This window comes from Eretmochelys imbricata, chromosome 6 (assembly GCF_965152235.1).
Source record: "Eretmochelys imbricata isolate rEreImb1 chromosome 6, rEreImb1.hap1, whole genome shotgun sequence".
Classification (NCBI taxonomy): Eukaryota; Metazoa; Chordata; order Testudines; family Cheloniidae; genus Eretmochelys; species Eretmochelys imbricata.
The window spans coordinates 15854119-15873931 of record NC_135577.1 but is presented as its reverse complement, the minus strand read 5'-3'; the positions used below and the strand labels follow the sequence as shown (position 1 = coordinate 15873931).

The window sequence follows — 19813 nt, the reverse complement described above, 5'->3', positions numbered from 1 at the left end:
AGGATAAGCAAACAAGGGACATGGGAGAGAGGTGGGGTGAGGGTGATACTGAGTCCACACAGCCTAGCCAGACGCAGCCCCCAGGACCCCACCCCTTTCCGCTCTGTGACTGTACAGTGCCTGGTGTAACGGGGCCCTGGGCCACAAGTTGGGCTGCGAGAGTCCTAGAGTTTAAGGCCACAAAGATACATCAGGTCAGCTAGCCTGACCTCCTGCACACCACAGGCCTGCACACCACACCACCACCACCCAGCACCCACCTGCTAAACCCAACCAGCAAAGTATTACAGCCTGCAGAAGACCTGGCCAGTGTGTGCCAGAGGCAGAGACCAGGAGAGAACGAGGTGCGCCAATGCCCAAGACCCCTGGAGCAGCAGGGAATTGAGAGGCAATGATCAGCCTGCAGGGTCGAGGGGATGGGACCCCACCCAGCTGCTGGGCTATCCCAGCGCTCCATTCACATCCAAAGAGGGGGAGAGCTCTGGGGCTCCAGCGCCTTCTTGCTCCTACCCTGCTGGATGGTATCCCCACTCCCCCCTGGCATGTCCTGAACTCCCAGCCCCTGGGGGACTGTAACCCAGCAGGGGAACCGGCCCTTCTCCTACCGAGCACAGTGAGGGATGGCAGCACAACTCCTCTCCCCTGTCCCGCTACACACCCCTGTTCATCCCTGGGGTTTCTGGGGGCTCCAGGTGGTGAGGGATGAGCACAGACAGCTTCATGGACTTTAATCCTCCCTCCCTAAGACACCAGAGCTTGTTGCCTAAAACCCGACTGTAATATAAGAAGCTCTGGGAATCCCTATCCTGACAGCTGGGCACAGAGAGGAGAGGAAAGGGCTTAGCCAGGGTGTTGGCAAAGACTCCCTCCCACAAGGCTTGCAGCAGCTGTCCTTGCCTAGCAGCACCTCCCACACCATCCATCTCCCAGCAGCCAGGGCACCACTCTCTACAGCTCTACTTCCCCTCAGCGCTCCTGCCCCACTCCTTGCTGGCAGAGGCTGGGACCAGGGTAGCACACTGTTCACCCCACAGCCAGTACCCCTGTGCGCTAGTCCCCCAGCTGGGAAAGACTGGGACTAGGGTGCTGTCATTCCCTGCAGCGCCACCTGCTGGGAGTGGCAGAAGAAAGAAACCCAAACTTGCCCATGGGCTGGACAGAGTGTGGTTAAATAGATTTTATTTCGAACCTGGTAACAAAATGTCCTGTTTGTTTAAAATAGACAGAACTTTCAAAACACAGACTGGCAACTATCAGCCAACAACACATGCCCAGTCCACGCCCCGGCCGCACTGGCCTCCTCTCCAGCTCCTAGCTGGCGGGGCAGGAGAGACAACAGCTGAGCTCATTGTGGTCATGACAGGATGGGGCTACGAATCCCTGCAGCTCAGAGATGCTCGCCCTAGTTCTCATGGAGTTAGCACAGTAAAAACAGCAGCGTAGCTGGGGTAGCAGGAGCTGCAGAGAATGGTGGAAGGGTCTAGCCAGGCCGAGTCTGCACCCACGGGGTTCAGGAGGGTTTGTACTTGGCCAGGCTGTGTACACTACTGTTTTCAGCATGCTAGCGGAATGAGAGCTAGCACAAGTGTCTACACGAGCTGGGAATCACACCCCTTGCTCCAAGTGTAGACATTCCCTAGGGGCACATAGGAGGATGAACAGAAATTGCTACGTACCCCTCCTTTCTGATTAATCGTGGCCCGCTCCACCACGATCCTGGGGCAGGATTAACACGAAGGCCACCTGCCATGCTTAAGGTGGCACCAAAAGACAACTCCCACCCCAGCTGTGAGAAATATAGGAGGAACTTCCATGTGCCCACTTCCATGTGCTGTGTGTCTTTGGCTTGGATGGTGTTGGAGGGTTCTTAAAAAGGACCTGTAAACATCTTCCCATATCCACATATCCCAGTTTCCCCTCCCGCCCCACAACAAACACCATCCACTCTTAGCATAAGAAGGCACCATTGGCTTGGATGAAGGCACTTGGGGAAATCCTTCCCCTGTACACACCCTCCCTGATCAGAGATCCCCCAGGGGTACACTACCCCCTCCTGCAATGGGATATAATGCACCTGCTCCCAGTTTATCTACCCAGCATCTGATTTCTAAAACCACTGAGCAACCCCCAGCTCCAGCTGAAGTCAATGGGAGCGGCAAGAGCTCAGAACCTCTGTGCATCAAGCCCTTAGGACCCAGCCTTCTTAGTGAGACTGGTCTGGGGCTAGGTAAGGGGGTGGAGAAATGAGGATGCGGTGGTGGTGGGGAAAGGATCAGGCAGAGGTAGAGGGTGGAGGGAAAGGCCAGGAACCCCAGCGGCAGCTGTAGGGCAGCATGGGAAGGGGACAAGAGGGAGACAGCAGGGAAATAAGAAGGGGCGGAATTCAGCATCTTAGCACCCAAGACCAAACATCACTTCGTTCCAGACTTCACCAACATCAAAGCAGCCCTTTTAAGCCCCAGCATGATGAGCTCCATGGCAGCAAATCTATGGGAGATGGCAGGGGTGGGGGCAGGCAGCTGAGGGAGCACCTCCCATCCCCAGTCCATGGGACCAGGGCAGGCTGGGGAAAAAAATCACACCACCTCCCACTGGTTCATTCCTCCACTCCAGAGAGCTCCCTTTTGGCTTTGCTTGTCTGAGGGGTGGGTGTGGGGGACAGAATGCAAGTGCCCTGGGGAATAGAGGTGTGGGTAAATTAATGCATGGGGGTGGGGCCTGCGAGTCCCTGAGGTGGGTAGTGTCTGTCAGTTTGTACAATGGGGAGGCACCTCAGGAGGACCATGGGGCTGGTGGGGCCTGTGAGTGTGCACAGAGGGGAGGGGCTGTGAGTACCCGAGGGTGGAGATGCCCCCATGAGCACGTGCAGAGGACCAGGGTGGCTGTGAATTGTGGAGTGAGAGTCCGTAGTGTGCTGGGAGGGGCCACCTCCTGCCCCTCACTCGTCCTGCTCCAGGTTCCTGGGGGATACCCGCCTCTGCCGGCGCCGCAGCTCCTCCATCTGCCACTCCAGGTTGCGCACCTTGGCCTCCAGTTGGCTCCCGGAGTGGCGCGCCCCGCTCAGCCTCCCCAGCAGGGCATACAGGGTGAGCAGGCACAGCAGCAGCAAGGCCTGCACCGAGGGGTTGGGCGCCGCCGAGACGATCAGCAGGAAGCAGCCCAGGAAGACCACCACCTTCAGCCCCCACAGGACACGTCCCAGGATGGACAGCAACAGGCCCAGCAGCTGTGAGAGCAGCCAATAGCCCACCACAGCAGCCAGGCCCCACAGCAGCAGGGTCTGTACCTGGGCAGGGCCCAGCTTAAGGGGCTGGACCACGTGATCACCTGAAAAGGGAAGGAGGAGGAAAGTGGTTAGACACATGTGAGACGTGATGCTGTGCTGACCTTCTGTGGGGCTGGGAAACCCCCATATGCAGGCAGGAGGATCCTCACCCTAGTGGGGCTGGGACAGGCTGGGGGGCGGGGTGGGGGGGTTAATCCCTGTGCTGGAAGGAGGATCCCCACCCCTGTAGGGCTGGGACAGGCTGCTCCTGGAGAGAAGGGCATGATGGGGAAGGAGGTGATGGTTGCAGGAGTAACCCCTCCTGTCCTGGAAGGAGAAACCATGTTGTCTCCTGATCTCCCCACACAGGCTCAGGCATCCTGAGGTGGGGTACTAGGGGCTGCATGTGTGAAATAACCCCCCTGCACTGGAAGGAGAGATCCCCTTGAGAGACACAAACCTTCACCATCAGACTGGGAGGCCCCTCTTTCCTCAGGGGAAGGACCATTTTTAACCCATCAAGTGCTGGAAGGGAAGAAGCACCATCCAGTGATACAGGCACCAACTGCAGGTTGGACAAACCCCTCTTTGCTGTGGAGGGTGGGACTGGGTCCCTCGTGCTCCGTTTAGAGACAATGATGAAACGGATCCTCCCTGCCAGGTAGGTGAATGAGAAACACATGCTCTCCTCCATCACATGCAGGTGAGGAATATGCCCCGATGGCTCACAAAGGCAGTGTCAAACAGGGGATCAGACACTGAACCGGGACTCAGGAGATCTGGGTTTTATTCCCAGCTCTATCACTGGCCTGCTGGGCCAGCTTCCTCACACTCTTTGTGCCTCAGTTTCCCCTCCCACCCTGTGTCTATTTGATCTGTTTAGACTGTAAACTCTTTGGGGCAGGGGCTGTCTCTCACTGTGTGTCTGTGCAGCGCTTGGCACAATGGGACCCTGATCTCAGCAGAGGCAGGGACTATCTCTTACTATCTGTGCAGCGCCTGGCACAACAGGGCCTTGATCTCAGCTGGGGCAGGGACGGTCTCTCCCCGTGTGTCTGTGCAGCGCCTGGTACAATGAGGACCTGATCTCAGCTGGGGTCTCTAGGTGACACTGGTAAATAACAAACAACTTACCATTCACTCCGAAGGTGCTTAGGATCTGCCCTGCGATTCCGGACAGGATGATCAGACCTGCCGAGATGCCGGAGGACACAATCCAGAACCCGGCAGAGACGTTCTGCAGGGAAGAGAGCGTGAGAACGTTTTTCTCAGTTGGCTTGGAGGTACCCAAGAGGGTGAGAGGAGACAGGGCCAAGGAGGAAAATAAGGGAAGAATGGGGGAGCACCCCACTCCTTCGTGTCTGCTAAAGGCACCGGGACAGAGCCTCGTCCCTGACTTGAGCCAAGCTCCAATTTTCTGCCTGGGCAGGTAAATTCACATGGGATTCTCAACAGGAGCTGGTGCCTGGCTGGGTGAGTACAGCCTTCCCTGCCAGTAAGGGGAGCAGCATCTGACATGGGAGATTTGTCCAAGCTGCCTCCTACAAGGAGCCCTGTGCCCCTGCTGTGCCCCCCTCTGCTCCAGGGTGAAAGGGAGACCTTGCCATTGCTTGCCCTGTGTAGAAGCCAGGGCAAGCAGAAAAGCCCCAGCAGGTCCCTCTCCCCAGCTGCAAAGGAAGGAGGGATGGCTGGGCTGTGCTTAAAGTGCTGGCTTAGACTCATTCTTGGCTCCAAGTTAGACCCCCCCTGTGACCTGCAAGTCACTGCATCTCTGCAGAGCTCTGCTGCCCAGCTGTAAGATGGGGAGAACAAAGGCTATTTCTCCACACTGGCTTTGGGCCTGTCTGGAGACATGGCTGCCTTTCAGATCTACCACTCCCTTGCCTTCAAGATCATAGAAACGTAGGGCTGGAAGAGCCTGGGGAATTCCCCTGGCATAGGGAGAGTCTCTGGAGAGCCTAAAGCGAGCTCTAACTACATTGGGAGCTGTTGGTGGACAGTGCTATAGTCTTCCTTGGGGAAGGGGTGGCATGGCCTGAGTGTCATTGTGCTCTGGCTATTCCTGACTGCAAGGGTAGCCTCTTGGGGCCTTGGGCAGCCTCTGAAGCTGTCCTAACTTTACCAGGGGCTGAGACAGCCTCATCATAGGAAAACCACAAAGGTGGTGTGGAGTCCGTTTTCCCACCACCCCTGAGGCCTGGTGCCAAGCTCAGCTGGGCTGCAATCAGGGTGGATTGATTTAAATCAAGGCGATTTACATCAGTGATTTAAATCACCAAGTGAAAAGCCTCAATTTTAAATCAATTTTAATTAATGGTTTCATTTCACTAGGAGGGTGGTGAAACACTGGAATGCGTTGCCTAGGGAGGTGATGGAATCTCCTTCCTTAGAAGTTTTTGAGGTCAGGCTTGACAAAGCCCTGGCTGGGATGATTTAATTGGGGATTGGTCCTGCTTTTGAGCAGGGGGTTGGACTAGATGACCTCCTGAGGTCCCTTCCAACCCTGATATTCTCTGATTCTATGATTTGTACTTCAGTTATTTTCTAAAGAAAAGTGTTCTCATTGGTTGATCTAATCTTAGAACATGCTGATCTACAGCTAAATAGAGCCTTGACACTAGATTTGGTACATCTTTTTGCTTCCTAGTGATAAGACACATGGTAGCGGCTCCTAGAGTCGGAGGCCAGATCCCAATGCCCATGATGACTAGATCAGTCTTGTGCGTGCAGTAGCCCAGCCCCCATGTCCCCTCTTAATACAGGACATGACCTGTTGTGCCATATGTAGAAAGCATGACCTCAAAAGTGAGATGTTTTACTCCTTATTCTTTATCTAGTAAAGCAGCCTTTAACTCACAGTTTTTGATAGAGGCTTAGTGATTTTTTTATTTAAATGTTCTAAGAGATTAATAAATGCAGGCCTTAACATATTTTGATTAAATTCAGGATTTCATTTTAGACAGGTTTATTTTTTAAAAGAAACTGATTTAAATAATTTAAAAAAATCCAATTTAAAAACAAAAGAAAAATACCCACAAATTTTTATCCATCCTGGCTGCAATCCAGCCCAGAGCAAACAGACTCCACTCAGCTCTTGCATCCAAGCGAATGCATACAAGAGGCACAAGTATTTAGGGAACGTATCCCAAACCTTCAGCTAATCGGGTGCCAATGCTGCTATTTTCAAAGCCGGCTGGCTGGTTTCCCCGGTGACAGAGACACAGCCAGTTTCCCCAACACACAAGTCAGCCTGGGTGCTGGAATCTCACTCACTTAATAAGCCTTAATGCTCTGAAGTGCTGCTGAACCAGCCAGCTCGCTCCACCACCCCGGACGAAAAACACAGGGGCTCCTTCTCTCTAACACACTTTTACAGCCCCGTTTACAGCCCCTTTATCTGAGCACCTCACAATCTTTAATGTATTTATCCTCACAGCACAGACAGGAAAGGACTGTTGTCCCCCCTTTTACAGATGGGAAGCTGAGACACAGAGAGGCTAACGGACTTGACCAGGAAAGCTAGGGCAGAGGAGGAAATTCGATCCAGGTCCCCCAGTCTCAGGCTACTGCCCTAACCATGGACCATCCTTCTGCTATAACCATTTCTGTGCACTTAACGATCCTTAATAAACCAAGGCCTAACACCCCCTACCTTGGGAGGCAACTGTCACTTGACAGATCAGGTAAGAGGTTGCAGGGGGTTGCCACCAGAGGAGCTAGGAATAGAACCAATTGAGAGTCCCAAGACTTTGGCATACCCTGCCTTATGCCAGAGTAGATGGCTGAGTTGATCTAAACTTCCCTGCTCTGAAATCCCTGGGGGGACATACCAAGCTTCTGGAAATGGGTAAGCTGGGTTTTGGCCAATAGAGGCTGCACTGGAAATGTATTGTACCAGACTTCCTAGCCTATCGCAATGTGCTTCAGGTGGCACATGAACAGGATTTACCACCAAATTTGGTTCGCTGGTTGGATCATTAGCTTCCCCAGCTCAGGCCGGGTACTGATGGGGGAGTGTGACGTGAGCACTGATCCATGCCCCCCTGTAGCAGTTATTTTGCCTAATGTAGATAATAAAATAATGCTACCACCACCTAGCTCATATCTATCACTTGTCATCACTAGATCTCAATATACCTTACAGTAGCTTTTGCTTCATTTTATAGATGGGGAAACTGAGGCATACCCAAGGTCACCTTGCCCAGCTGGGAATGGAACCCTGATCTGCTGAGTCCCAGTGGCTGCTCAATCCACTAGACTATGCTGCCTCCCTCCATAGGCCTCTTTTTACAGCTCTGGCAATGCTTATAAAGTTATTTCAATGGAACTGACAGAGGAGGTGAACCTTGATCCTAGAGAGCAGTCAAGCACACCGCACAAATACATGGAGCCCCAACCCCTTTTCCTGACTTAGCTAGGATTCCTCTGTATTTTCCACTGAATGCATCCGATGAAGTGAGCTGTAGCTCACGAAAGCTCATGCTCAAATAAATTGGTTAGTCTCTAAGGTGCCACAAGTACTCCTTTTCTTTTTGCGAATACAGACTAACACGGCTGCTACTCTGAAACCTGCCTTACCTCTGTCACTAGCTGAAGTGTGTCCCGGCCAATCCACTCCTCCAGGGTCTCCCTCATGCCCTGAGCCAGCTGGGACAGGAAGTCAGCCCGGACAGCCGCCTCTCTCCAAGCTTCCCTGTGATAGTGCTGAGTGCTCGCCACGGCTACATGAAGGAAAGCGACTGACATCAGGATAGCCACGGCACGTTGGAGCAGGGCTTGGCGGCAGCACCAGACTGTAGGATCCCACCCAGTCATCTCTCCAGCTCTCCTCTCAGCCCCAGGAATCTCTGCCGAGAGAAAGGGCAAAAGGCACAGATCATAATGAAGTTATAGGAGCCATGTAATTTTGCTGGCCCCAGGCCAAAACTGCAATGTCAGGAATGCCAAGTAGGCAAATAACATCCTAGCAACCCCAGGGCAATTGCAATCTCTCCTTTTAGTTGAGAATCAGCCACTTACCAGTCCTCACTTATAGGCTTTGTGACCTCTCCCCAGTCCCCCCCCCCCCGCCCCACTCATTTCCCTTTGAGCTGCATAGCCCCATGGAAAAGGAAAAGATGACTCATGTTTCAGCCTGTGAGCTGTGATGATGCAGACTGGCAGGGCACCAAGCCAGTCAGAGGAAGTCATTTGACACCCAAGTACCACCCTCTGGACCCCAAGCATTCACAGCACATGGGAATGAGGTCAAAGGTCAAACCTGCACCCATCTTAGGTAGTGACTGCATCACACAGCCCCTGCTGAGCAAGTTCACAGTAGCTCAGTACTTGGATGGGAGAGATTGAAAGAACAGCTGGGTGTTGCAGGCGGGCTGACTCAAAAGGAGGTGCTCTCTCTGCACTGGGACCAGCAATGACTCAGCAGCCAGAGGTGCCATCTTTGGGAGGTTTCAGAGTAGCAGCCGTGTTAGTCTGTATCCGCAAAAAGAAAAGGAGGACTTGTGGCACCTTAGAGACTAACCAATTTATTTGAGCATAAGCTTTCGTGAGCTACAGCTCACTTCATCGTGTAGCTCACGAAAGCTTATGCTCAAATAAATTGGTTAGTCTCTAAGGTGCCACAAGTCCTCCTCTTCTTTGGGAAGAATCATCTAGGCCAGGTCCAGGACCACTCCTGACCTGACGCCAAGGCCCCACGTAGCAGCGTGTTGCAAAGCCGCAGCGTGGCACACAACAAGAGGGACCCAGCACAGCACCGCTCGCTGGCTCCAATCACGGCGTGCAGGTGGCCCAAGCTCCCCTGTGTCATTGTGAGCTCCCCCCTCCTGTCCCCTATTAGGTCAGCTGCCAGCCCGGAGCTGGTGCCGCGGCGATGCCCCAGGGCTGGCCGCCCTCCGGGCGACGGCGCAGCCAGCACAGCGCGTGACACGGGGGCGCGTCGCCCCGGCGGGAGCAACGAGCGTCGTGGGGGCTGCAGGCTTCACACGTCAGCGCCAGGCCCGTGACTCCCAGGAAACGCCCCTGGCCCAGCCGCGCGTCTCACCCTCGGAGGGCGGGGCAGCCTGGGCCTGGCCGGCTCCTGGCAGGGCGGGCCCGAGCGGAGGCTGCCCGGCTGGGGCTGCTGCTGGGAGTGAAAGTCAAATCCGGCACCGGGCCCGGGCCCGCTGGGAACTGTAGTCCCAGGGGCTGGGGGCGGGCCGGGAGGCGTCGGCCCAGTGCATTCTGGGAATTGCAGTCTCCAGTAAGAGGTGCATGCCGGGAGCGGCAGTTCCAGCCAGGCTCGTTCCCCCCTCCGGAAACGCCCGAGCGGTAGCCGGAAGATCCCGATCTATGCAGCGAGCCGGCCCGGGGCATGCCGGGAAGAGTAAAGTTCCGTTTCCGGTGAGGGCGGGACTCAGGGTCTCCCGCGCGCGCTGGGGCCCCGCGTGAGCGAGTGGACGCGGAACGGGGCTGCCCTCGGTTGGGGCACGGAGAGGGGACACCCTGCTCCGGAAGCGGAGCCCGTGACCCGGAAGCAGAACCAGGAGCCGTCGGGGAGACGCCGCTATGTCCCTCATCTGCTCGAGTGAGTGACGGGCTGGGGGCTTGCGGGGGGACTTCCCGAGCCGGCCCCAGGTACGGGCCGAGCCGTGCGCCCCGTGGAGCTGGTACCCCCCCCCCCCACACCCACCGGCCCTGGTGTCTCCCCAGCTCAAGGAGCCCCACGAGGAAACTCTAAAAGCTGCCCCCCCCCCCCAACGTGCCGCCCGCTCGGGGGGGCCTCGAACTCGGCTCCTCTGCAAAGCCAGTGACCCCACCCCCTCCCCCCGCAGGGACCCGAGTCTGCGCCTGCATCCATCCCTCTGCATGGCCGCTTCTGCCTGGCGCGCTGGGGCCAGTCGCTCCCCCGCCGGCGCCGTGTGGTTCTTGAGAAAGGAGCCGTGTCTGGGTTGGGAAGGGTCAAGGACAGACAAACAGATTCCCGCCCCCCTACCTCAAGGTGTTAGGGCAAGGGAATTTCATAGCCAACACAGTGATGGGGCCGGCATCACCCGCCTTTGCCTGCCCAAGGGATCAGGTACTAATTTTGCAGCTTGGGTGAATTGAAGGTGGCCTTCCAGAGTGAGATCGAGTGGGACTCGAACTCACAACCTTCAGTATTGTGGTAGAGCACCGTAACCCCTTGGCCACTGTGCTGCTAAATAAATAAATGTGGGGAGAATCAGTGGAGCTAAAATATCAGTAGAAACATTTTAGATGTTTGGGTGGAAATCTGCATGTGCAGTTTTCAATGGTGCCAAGCTCCTACCAGTTCATGCGGAAATGAGCTCAGAGAGCTTTCCATGGTAGCTCCTTCCCCTTATGCATGTGCACCATAACAATTAAACCTCTGAGTATTTCTCACATTTTATACCTGTACGAATGTTGCATGTAACATTGGTCTGTACACCTCTGAAAGCTTGTGATATATAAAAGCAAGTCAAGGTTTTGCAGCCTACGCTATGGATTACATGTAACAGCACAGAAGAATAGCCATGGTGTTTGTAGTTATGTTAGATTCATCATTAACTGCCTGATCTGCCCCTGAGGAAGACTGAGCTGCTGGTTGAAAGGGAAATGTGTAGCACAAAGGAACTAACAGCATTATTAGAATGCAGACCTTGGGGAGAAGGACTGAGCACAGAAGTGTAAGTCGCTAAAAATAAACTAGGCCATGGTGTCAGTAGCGTACATAGAAAACCTGGTGACAATGCTGTACACGTAGAGGCTGTAGGAAAAATTGATCTGTGTCTTGGGGCTTCTCTGTCCTCTGGTAAGTATGGGGTACGGGTGGGGATTTAGGCTCTGTTTGTCCACTTGTCACCCCTGCAGTCTCTGTCTCTTTGCAGTCTCAAATGAAGTGCCAGAGCACCCCTGCGTGTCTCCGGTCTCAAACCACGTCTATGAGCGAAGACTGATTGAAAAATACATTGCGGAAAATGGGACTGACCCAGTGAACAACCAGCCGCTGTCTGAAGAGCAACTGATTGACATCAAAGGTATCAAGCAGAGGGGAGCAGAGCTAGAGGTGTGACCTGGTAGATTCTCACCAGCTCCAGGGAGCTGGGTAGACCATCGCTACCCTGATTGCCTGAGCTCCCACAGCTCACCAAGCAATTGCCAGGTGGGCCTGACCATCACAGAAAGGGTTCGGGAAGGAAGGACACCAAGAGAATCTAGGAACCCTTATAAAAGGGGTGAATCAGTATTCATTTTATCATCACCGACACCCAAAATCTTTAGGATTTCCCCATAGTCCTTTTACTTGCCAGGCAAATCCAAAGTTTCCTGGGGAGGCAGGCCCACTCTCACCAAACTCTTTACCTTTCCCCCAAGGAGTTTGGCTCTCCTCTGGCTCCTTTCTGGAGATGTTTTTTCTCTTGACATGCCTTCAGCCTTTTTGAATGCTGCCTCTTCTTCCTCTCCCCTGTTGGAATGAGCTGGGTTTGGCTTGTATAGGCCAGAGTCCTCCCACTCCCAGCAGCCTCTGAGAGGACTGGTTAATTGGAGTTAGCTGCTTGGGGATTTCTGTTCCTCTCCATCCCATTGACAGTTCACAGTATCACAAGAATTGCATCACTGGGATTTGGGGGGGTCTCTGCTGTACCTGATACTGGCCACCATCCTAGGCAGACTATTGGGCTAGCTGGGCTACTAGCCTGATCTGGTGTGGTAGTAGTTGAGACACCAGCTTAGCTGCTGTGACCCAGTATGATGACTGCAGAGATATGTTAACAGCCTCATTTTGCAATGGGATTCTTCCACCAACAACTGATGTAGGCATAAAGTAGAGAATGAAGTGAGGGTGCAAATGGATCTGGATAAAGGGGTGAGTGAGCGGGTGTGTTTGAGGGTGGGCAGTGGGGATGGAGAAGTAGGGATGCAGGAGACAGGGAAAGGGATTAATCCTCGCTGCTGAGGCTAACGCCCCCATGTGTCTCATTCACAGTTGCCCACCCGATCCGGCCCAAGCCACCCTCGGCCACCAGCATCCCGGCCATTCTGAAAGCCCTTCAGGATGAGTGGGTAAGGGCTGTCATGGGGACAGTGTTGGGGGCCATTGAAGTGGGCAGCTGATGGGATGGATGCCGGGGCAGCGAAAAGAACAGGGTTCTGCTCTGATTGGGTGGGGGGACCCGCCCTCTTTTGTTGCTGAGGTTGGGTGGAGCCGTTCACTCTACTTACCCAGGTGGGCGGAGCTTGCTGAGCTGGGGTGGGCAGAGCATTGAACCCTGGCTGTCTCCCTCACATTGCGGGTCCTTCCATAGGATGCTGTCATGCTGCACAGCTTCACACTCCGCCAGCAGCTGCAGACCACCCGCCAGGAGCTGTCGCACGCACTGTACCAGCATGACGCTGCCTGCCGCGTCATCGCCCGTCTCACCAAAGAGGTCACTGCTGCCAGAGAAGGTAAATCGGTGGGGGCAGGGGGTCTGACTGAGGAAAAGGCTGCAGCACCATGGGGACAGTCAGTCCAGGGAGGGATTCTGACTCTAATGCCCTGGGAGCAGGAGTGGGAGGAGCAGCTTGCGCCTCTGGAGCAAGCAGGGGTCAGTACTGATGGAAGAAGGTAGCTGTAACAAAACCTCTGTGGCACTCCTGTGAGCCTGCAGTTGGCTCCCATTTTAACCCATCGAGCTGCTGTTTGTGTCTCCGCAGCGTTGGCGACTCTGAAACCCCAGGCTGGCCTCATAGTCCCCCAGGCCATGCCGTCTTCCCAGCCCAACATCACGGTGAGTCCTCCCTGCACAGGTCTCTCTGTGTGTCTCCTGACTGTGCTCTCTCTCCTCCTCCTGGACTCACGGGCCTCTTCTTTCCCTGATCCAGGGTGCTGGCGAGCCGATGGATCTGGGAGAGTTGGCAGGCATGACCCCCGAGATCATCCAGAAGGTAAGGAGTCATCCGTCCCAGATTCACCCTTTGCTCTGCTGCAGGAGTGACTCTCATTCCTGCTTCCCATGAGGTCACTCCTTTTCCATCTCCCTGACCCATCTGTTGTGCCCTGGTGCTTGCATGGCGCAGGCAGTCAGATAGCTGCCCTCCTGTGCTAGCCTTTCGACTATTAGCGTCACATTTCCTGAGTTCACTTTCCTGTTTTCCAGCTTCAAGACAAAGCCACGGTGCTGACCACGGAGCGTAAGAAGGTGAGAGCCTGCTCCCTGAATCCTCTTCCTTCCCTGTGATGGGGGGCAGTATCTGGGGGGGCCTGAGTTGGGAGGGGACTCTCCATTGGAGCAGGGGTAAAGAAGCAGGGAGGTGAGCTCAGCGGTTTTGGAGGTCTCTATGGAGGGAATCTGTCCTGTAAGGAGGAGGATCTCTCCGCTCCCTGGGTGGGGGAGGCTGGGTGGGGGAAAGGCAGGGCGCTGGGTGCTCTCCCAGAAGCATAGTCATTTCTCTTTGGGTGCTCTTTCTTCTGCAGAGAGGCAAGACGGTTCCAGAGGAGTTGGTGAAGCCGGAGGAGCTCAGCAAATATCGACAGGTGGCCTCACATGTGGTGAGTTCGCTGATGCAGAGGGTCGAAGGTTAACTTGGGGTCTCAAACCTTACTGCTGGCAGCGAATGCCTTCCCTGGATGGCACAGTCCCTTATGCAACTACACTGGGCTGGGCTGTCCCCCTTCAGAACCTGGGCACGCTTTGTCACCACCCTGACATGGCAGCAGGGGGCGCTGTGCTGCTAGGGGATGGTCGCTGCTTCTCCCTCTTGGTCCACTGAAGCTCTGGAGTCTCCTCTCAGTAGGTGGGCCGTTAGCCCTGGTGCATCTCTTGGCACCTGGACCCTGAGCTGTCTCCTGCTTGCTACTCCCGTCATTGTTGGCCATTAACACTGCTGCTAATGATCGGAGCCGAGCAGGTGCTGGCTCGCAAGCACTGCAGGGGGGATATAGCAGGGTGCGGAACAGATCTGGGTGGGAACAAAGAGCCCTGGTTATGGAATCTGTTTCCAGAGCTCTTTGTTAGGGTCCCTCCCTGTCTTGAGGGGCTCTTCCTGCTTGGCAGTGGTTCTGTCTGATCCCCTTCTCTTTGTACAGGGCTTGCACAGCGCCAGCATCCCAGGGATCCTCGCTCTGGACCTTTGTCCTTCCGACACCAACAAGATCCTCACAGGTAAGGCAACCGCCTCGGCGCCAGCTTCTCCCACGGGCTGCCGGGGATTGTGGCCTCTAGGACCTACTGCTGATGTTCGTCAGAGGGCGGGGATATGGGTTAAAAGTCTCCCTGCTTCCTGGGGACACCCCTCTTCCGGCTGCGGGCTGGTGGGGATGAGGTAGAGGGCAGTAAGGACCTCTCTACTCACAGCTGCCGGGGATTGTGGGTCTCGTTCAGTTCCAAGGTGGTGGATGTTGAGGGGAGTCAGATCTGCACAGCTCTGGGCCCCACCCCCTCTGTTTGTGTTCCAGGCGGGGCGGATAAAAACGTCATTGTCTTTGACAAGAGCTCGGAGCAGATCCTGGCGACTCTCAAAGGGCACGCCAAGAAGGTCACCAGCGTAGTGTTCCATCCATCCCAGGTAAGGGCCAGGGCCAACTCCCCATCTCTGTTATGGCTATGCCATGCCAGGGGAGGGATTGTGGGGCCACCTCTTGGGGGTCTGCAGGCCCATATCGCAGTCTGGTCCCCTCCTACAGTGTGCCTTGGTATTAACCCCTTCTCGCCCCTCCCAATGCTGGTGCTCTAACCCCCAGGCATGTTCTCTCCCCACACATCTAGGAGCTGGTGTTCTCTGCTTCTCCCGATGCCACTATCCGGATCTGGTCGGTCCCAAGCGCCACTTGTGTGCAGGTTGTCCGGGCCCATGAGAGCGCCGTGACGGGGCTGAGTTTGCATGCCACGGGCGACTATCTCCTGAGCTCCTCTGATGACCAGGTGAGACTCAGGTCGCCCCGGCCCCTCCTTCCCCCCATGTCGATCAGCATGTGTGGGGAAGGTGTCAATCAGCAGGTGTGGGCAGGAGGCAGCGGAGGGCTGGCAACCGTGGGATGCACTCACGCCTTGTTCCTCTCTTTCAGTACTGGGCTTTCTCTGATATCCAGACAGGCCGTGTGCTCACCAAGGTCACAGATGAGACCTCTGGCTGCGGTAAGGATTGGGTATTGAGGACCCCTGGCTCGCAGGGTCGTTGTGCTCCATTTTATTTTAGCTGGATGATTTTCTAGAGCATAAGATGAGGAGCTTGTTAAGAACATCTGTTTCAGAAATAGACTGTAGAACATGGTCACTATTAACCTTGGATTACATGTTCTCACTTCTTGCATGTTAATCTAGTGTACAGTTTAAGTGGAGTCCAACATCAAAATCAGATAAAGTTGCTTTCTGTAACATTTTTAGCAGGACCTTTTAAAGAAGCAATATGTTAAAAAAATATTTTCTCCTAGATAATTTTTCCATACTCTTGCTGGGGAAGAGGCTGCAGGAAGGGCTGTATTATGTTTCACGCGAGTCCTTCAGAACCCTGTCATGGGGAAGGCTGGGAGAGGGCCTTGCTTTCTGCTGTGTCCTTTCGTTATCCAAGTGAGACGTCCCCTCTGGCAGTGTCCCTGAATCTTTCTGTCTCTCTCTGTCTCTGCAGCTCTCACCTGTGCTCAGTTCCACCCTGATGGGCTCATTTTTGGGACGGGGACTATGGACTCTCAAATCAAGATCTGGGACTTGAAGGTAGGGCTGGCTGACTGGGTGTCCCCGATGGCTGCGGAGCCTGGTGCTGGAGGATGCTGGCATTTTGGCACCTCCAGCCTCATGGCTAGGAGTGCATTCAGACTAAGGCCTGGTCTCTCTCTACTTTCTAGAGCATGGGGCCATCAGGCCAGCTATGGCCTCCTCCCTGGCATACTAGGATCTCTGCTTTCATTTAAAGAAAGATGTTTCTAGCTTTTACCTTGTTGTCACAACCATTCTCCACGTGACTGGTGTGTGAGTGAGGCAGCAGTGGCTTCCTGAGTTTGCAGACAGCCTGAAACAGTGGGGGCGAAGTGCTCCATTCAGCTCAGTGATGTTAGCTCTGCAATGTAACAATGCTGTACATTAACAATGACTGTGTTCAGCGCTGTTTGAAGCATGCAGGAAAAGAGAGGCTGATGGAGGTGCCATTGTTCTGATGAGCTCAGTGATGTTAGCTCTGCAATGTAAGGGGTGCGGAGAAGGCTCCTGTCCCCTGGACCAAGCTCTCTTTGTGGGAAGAGAAGATCCAGCCTACCTGCTGCCCCCATCTTTTCCCAGCTGGCCCAGGCTTGACTCAGCGCCTGCCTTTCAGCGACGGGCGACTAACTGTCTGTCTGTCTCAGGAACGCACCAATGTGGCGAACTTCCCAGGGCACTCCGGTCCCATCACCAGCATCGCGTTCTCAGAGAATGGCTACTACCTGGCCACGGCCGCTGATGACTCCTCCGTCAAACTCTGGGATCTGCGCAAGCTCAAGAACTTCAAGACGCTGCAGCTGGACAATAACTTTGAGGTGCGTGCGACCCTCCTGCTCTGTCGAGCCCCGTCCCTGCTCTCCCACCCTCTCCCTGATATGATGAGCCAGCTGAGCGGTGTGACCTGGGGGCTTTTCCTCTACGTCCTTGTGCATCCTAGTTTGACTGGGCTTCTCCCTGCATCAGGGAGCCAGTGCCTAGTATGGGGTCTGTGCGTGCGTGTGTGTTGGGGGTTCTCCCTCTCCCCAGGTACCCAGGGTGGGTATATGGGGAGAGGTGTCCCTCTGGGAGCCAGGTGTATGGTAGCAGTAGGTGAGTGTGTGGGGGAGGGGGTTGCCCAGTATATGTGTGTGTGGGAGTACCTGGCAGCCTGGAACAGCTTCCCCCTGCTCCAGGTCTGGCTCAGAGTTGTGCCTGGGGCTCAGATCTCTCTCTTCTCTGTAGGTGAAGTCCCTCATATTTGACCAGAGTGGTACCTACTTGGCCCTGGGTGGCACGGACGTCCAGATCTACATCTGCAAGCAGTGGACGGAAATCCTCCACTTCACAGGTGAGGTGCTCAGCTGGGAGAGTCATGTGCCTGTGCTGGGCTCATCGAGTGGATGAGCAAGCTGCTCCTCTCCCTGTGTTCCTGAGATCCCATTCCCGTGGAGTGTGCTATGTGAGGTGGCCTTGGGGTGGAGGGCAAGGTCTAGTAGTATGAATTCCAAATTAACCATGTGGTGTCTCTCCCCACAGAGCACAGTGGCCTGACTACGGGTGTGGCCTTTGGCCACCATGCTAAATTCATCGCTTCCACAGGCATGGACAGGAGCCTGAAGTTCTACAGTCTGTAGCCTCTTTTCCTAGGATCTGGGGGATGGGCTGTGTCCTTCACTGTAGTGCTGGGGTTATTGGAGGGAGGTAACGTGGGTGGGGTTATCATTGCTTTACTTTGAGGTATCAGGGGCAGGCCAACCTAGCGCGCTCCCTCCCCTGTGCTCAAAGGCTTTGTTTTTCCAGTTTTGTGTTTGTCTTTCCAGCTTAATTCTGTTCTGTGATTGTAACAAACAAAATAGAACCAAACCCATCCACTGACAGACAGCTGTGAATGAGAGGCTGGGTGGGGGAAAGAAGCGGGTGGTATAGGAATGGGAGAGAAGGGGGGGATGGGGAAATGTGCATTTTTTTTTTTTGTAAGCAGCTATCTACTTTCATTAAAAAAAAAATTAAAGAATGTTGAACCCTCTCAGGCTGTTTGAGTTGCATGTACCTTTTCCCAGATGAGCTGTGGGGTAGAGCATGGAGGCAAAAGAGCCCCTAGGCCTTGGGCAAGGGGATCTAAGGGTAAGAGATACTATCCACATCATCTGAGTCCCTTCTAAGTGCTCCCAGTGCTGTTTGTGTAGTGATGACAGGAAGAGAGGTGGGGCCTGCATAAGGTCAGTATGCCCTGGCCCCATCTCCTTGCAGTTCTCAGCTGATGAGTAAAGTCCTGGTACCTGGGTGAGTTGTAAAATTATCCACCTCCTTTGAGTTTGTGGGATAGCACTGGACTTGCTGTCGTTTCTTGAACAAACAGGCACTTGCTGTTTCTCCTGTGCCCCTCAACTAGTGATCTCCAAACCCTTTAAGAATATGAATCCTCCCCAGTCCTCTGCAAAGTAGGTATGGAACGTATCACAGTCCCATGTTACAGCAAGGGCAGTGAACGTGGCAGAGGTCACATAGCAGGGCTGGGAATACCAGACTTTGGTCTAGAATACTAGTCCTTGGTCTAACCACCAGATCAGGCCTCCCACAGCAATTCACAGATCCACAGAATTTAGTTTTGTTGCAGTTTGAACCACTAAAGATGAAATGGGTCATTTTAGTGGGGTTTGAAAGGGATTTGTCAAAGGGTGGCCCTGCTTGGAGGCCAGGACTAGTATGCCTGCCTCAGTTTCCCCTTCAGATTTCCCCAGAAATAGTCCTTAAAGACTTTCCAAATGTGCATAACCCTTGCAGGGTTAATTTATTACAAGAAACCACCCCAGGAAGCCAGAATTCCCCCAGCACAGTCCAAATTGTATCTGCAACACACCAAGTATAGTGCTGGCCTCTCCATGCTCAGACTCTCCAGGACAGCTCTTGTGTCTCATCACACCTCATGCCCAGCCTTGAGCCCTGTCTGGCTCTGAGTGAGCCAGCTTATCCTGTTGCTGCCTTCAGCCTTCTCCAGCGCAGGAAGGGCAGCAGGCCCAGCCCCTCCATTGGCTTCTTGACACTTCCTTCCCCCTCTCCAAGGAGGGTCTGTTGTGAGCATTTCCTGATTGGTTGCTCACAATGCATGTAACCAGGTGCACTGTATTTTGAAGGTTATACTGAAATGGCTGAACTGCAAGCCTTCTGCTGAGGAGAAGTCAGGCTGTGCTTGTGTTAGATCTTCAGTTGGTATCTAGAATGTGCTCGCTTCTGGTATTTAGGTCCTTAGAGAGAGTGATCTGGTGCTGGTAAAACAGTGCCTCACATCCTGCCTGCTCTACAGATAAAATAGATCAGATTTGCTTGTAGCAGGCCTCCAGCTGGTCCTGCAGGCCTCCAGCTGAGAGGGGTAACAGGCAGATGCACTACAGGAAATGTACACCTGAAAGCCACAAGGTAGGAGCTAGTTAGATCTGGCCAGGGCTGCCTAATGCACTGATCCAGGTGTTGTGAGGTCCTACTTCCTAGGGGAAGCCTCATGTGTAGCATGGTTGGGGAAGGAGATAAGGAGAGTTTACCCTGCAGATAATGGTCCTAGGTTAGACAGGCCTCTAGCACTGAGTTTGAGGAGTTTCCATTACTGTGGTGATCAGTGTTTAGGAGATCCTTCCCATGGACCTCCAGCCACTGTAGGATGGAACAAATATGCTAGTGGACACCAGATCTACTCCACTAGAGGCCAGAGAGGTTTGAGAGTTACCCACAATGTTTCTGTTCAGAGGAACCAGCCTCAGTGATGACAGAAGAGCCATGCTGCAGTGAGAGGGCACAAGGAGACCCTTACTCAGGTTACCAGCTATGCCTCAGGTTAGCTATTTGCTGGGCATCCAACAACTAGGTGCCGCACTAGAGCATGCAGCGGGGGTGTGGGGGAAGAAATGTCTCATTGACT

General features: G+C 54.3%; 2 protein-coding genes across 4 annotated transcripts; one reads left to right on the top strand and one right to left on the bottom strand.

Moving 5' to 3' along the window:
- Positions 1–1162: 1162 nt before the first annotated feature.
- TMEM109 (transmembrane protein 109) lies at positions 1163–9442 on the bottom strand. 3 transcript variants are annotated; one of them, XM_077820868.1, is made up of 4 exons: positions 9309–9442; positions 7844–8112; positions 4400–4502; positions 1163–3327 (listed from the first exon to the last, which is right to left on the bottom strand). In XM_077820868.1, exons 2-4 carry the CDS (start codon positions 8078–8080, stop codon positions 2939–2941), a joined length of 729 nt encoding a protein of 242 aa, XP_077676994.1. In that variant the 5' UTR covers positions 8081–8112; positions 9309–9442; the 3' UTR covers positions 1163–2938. The 3 variants fall into 3 exon arrangements, with proteins under 3 accessions (XP_077676994.1, XP_077676996.1, XP_077676995.1); XM_077820870.1 differs by lacking the exon at positions 9309–9442 and adding an exon at positions 8285–8311; XM_077820869.1 differs by lacking the exon at positions 9309–9442 and having other exon boundaries at positions 7844–8278.
- Positions 9443–9637: 195 nt separating this feature from the next.
- Positions 9638–17926, top strand: PRPF19 (pre-mRNA processing factor 19). Its single transcript, XM_077820867.1, has 16 exons — positions 9638–9830; positions 11134–11283; positions 12234–12310; positions 12553–12694; positions 12944–13017; positions 13112–13174; positions 13387–13428; positions 13704–13778; positions 14316–14391; positions 14685–14794; positions 14995–15150; positions 15294–15363; positions 15854–15939; positions 16566–16736; positions 17143–17248; positions 17437–17926. The coding sequence occupies exons 1-16, from the start codon at positions 9812–9814 to the stop codon at positions 17532–17534; spliced, it is 1515 nt and encodes a 504-aa protein (XP_077676993.1). The 5' UTR covers positions 9638–9811; the 3' UTR covers positions 17535–17926.
- The last annotated feature ends 1887 nt before the right edge of the window (positions 17927–19813 follow it).

Bases quoted from the DNA above. Each gene is read 5' to 3' on its own strand.
- TMEM109 (XM_077820868.1), bottom strand. From the start codon at position 8,080: ATGACTGGGTGGGATCCTACAGTCTGGTGCTGCCGCCAAGCCCTGCTC. The intron at 4,503-7,843 runs GTAAGGCAGGTT...TCTTCCCTGCAG, and splicing joins CACTTCAGCTAGTGACAGAG to AACGTCTCTGCCGGGTTCTG. The intron at 3,328-4,399 runs GTAAGTTGTTTG...TTCCCTTTTCAG, and splicing joins AAGCACCTTCGGAGTGAATG to GTGATCACGTGGTCCAGCCC.
- PRPF19 (XM_077820867.1), top strand. The intron at 11,284-12,233 runs GTATCAAGCAGA...TCTCATTCACAG, and splicing joins GCAACTGATTGACATCAAAG to TTGCCCACCCGATCCGGCCC. The intron at 13,779-14,315 runs GTGAGTTCGCTG...CTCTTTGTACAG, and splicing joins GACAGGTGGCCTCACATGTG to GGCTTGCACAGCGCCAGCAT.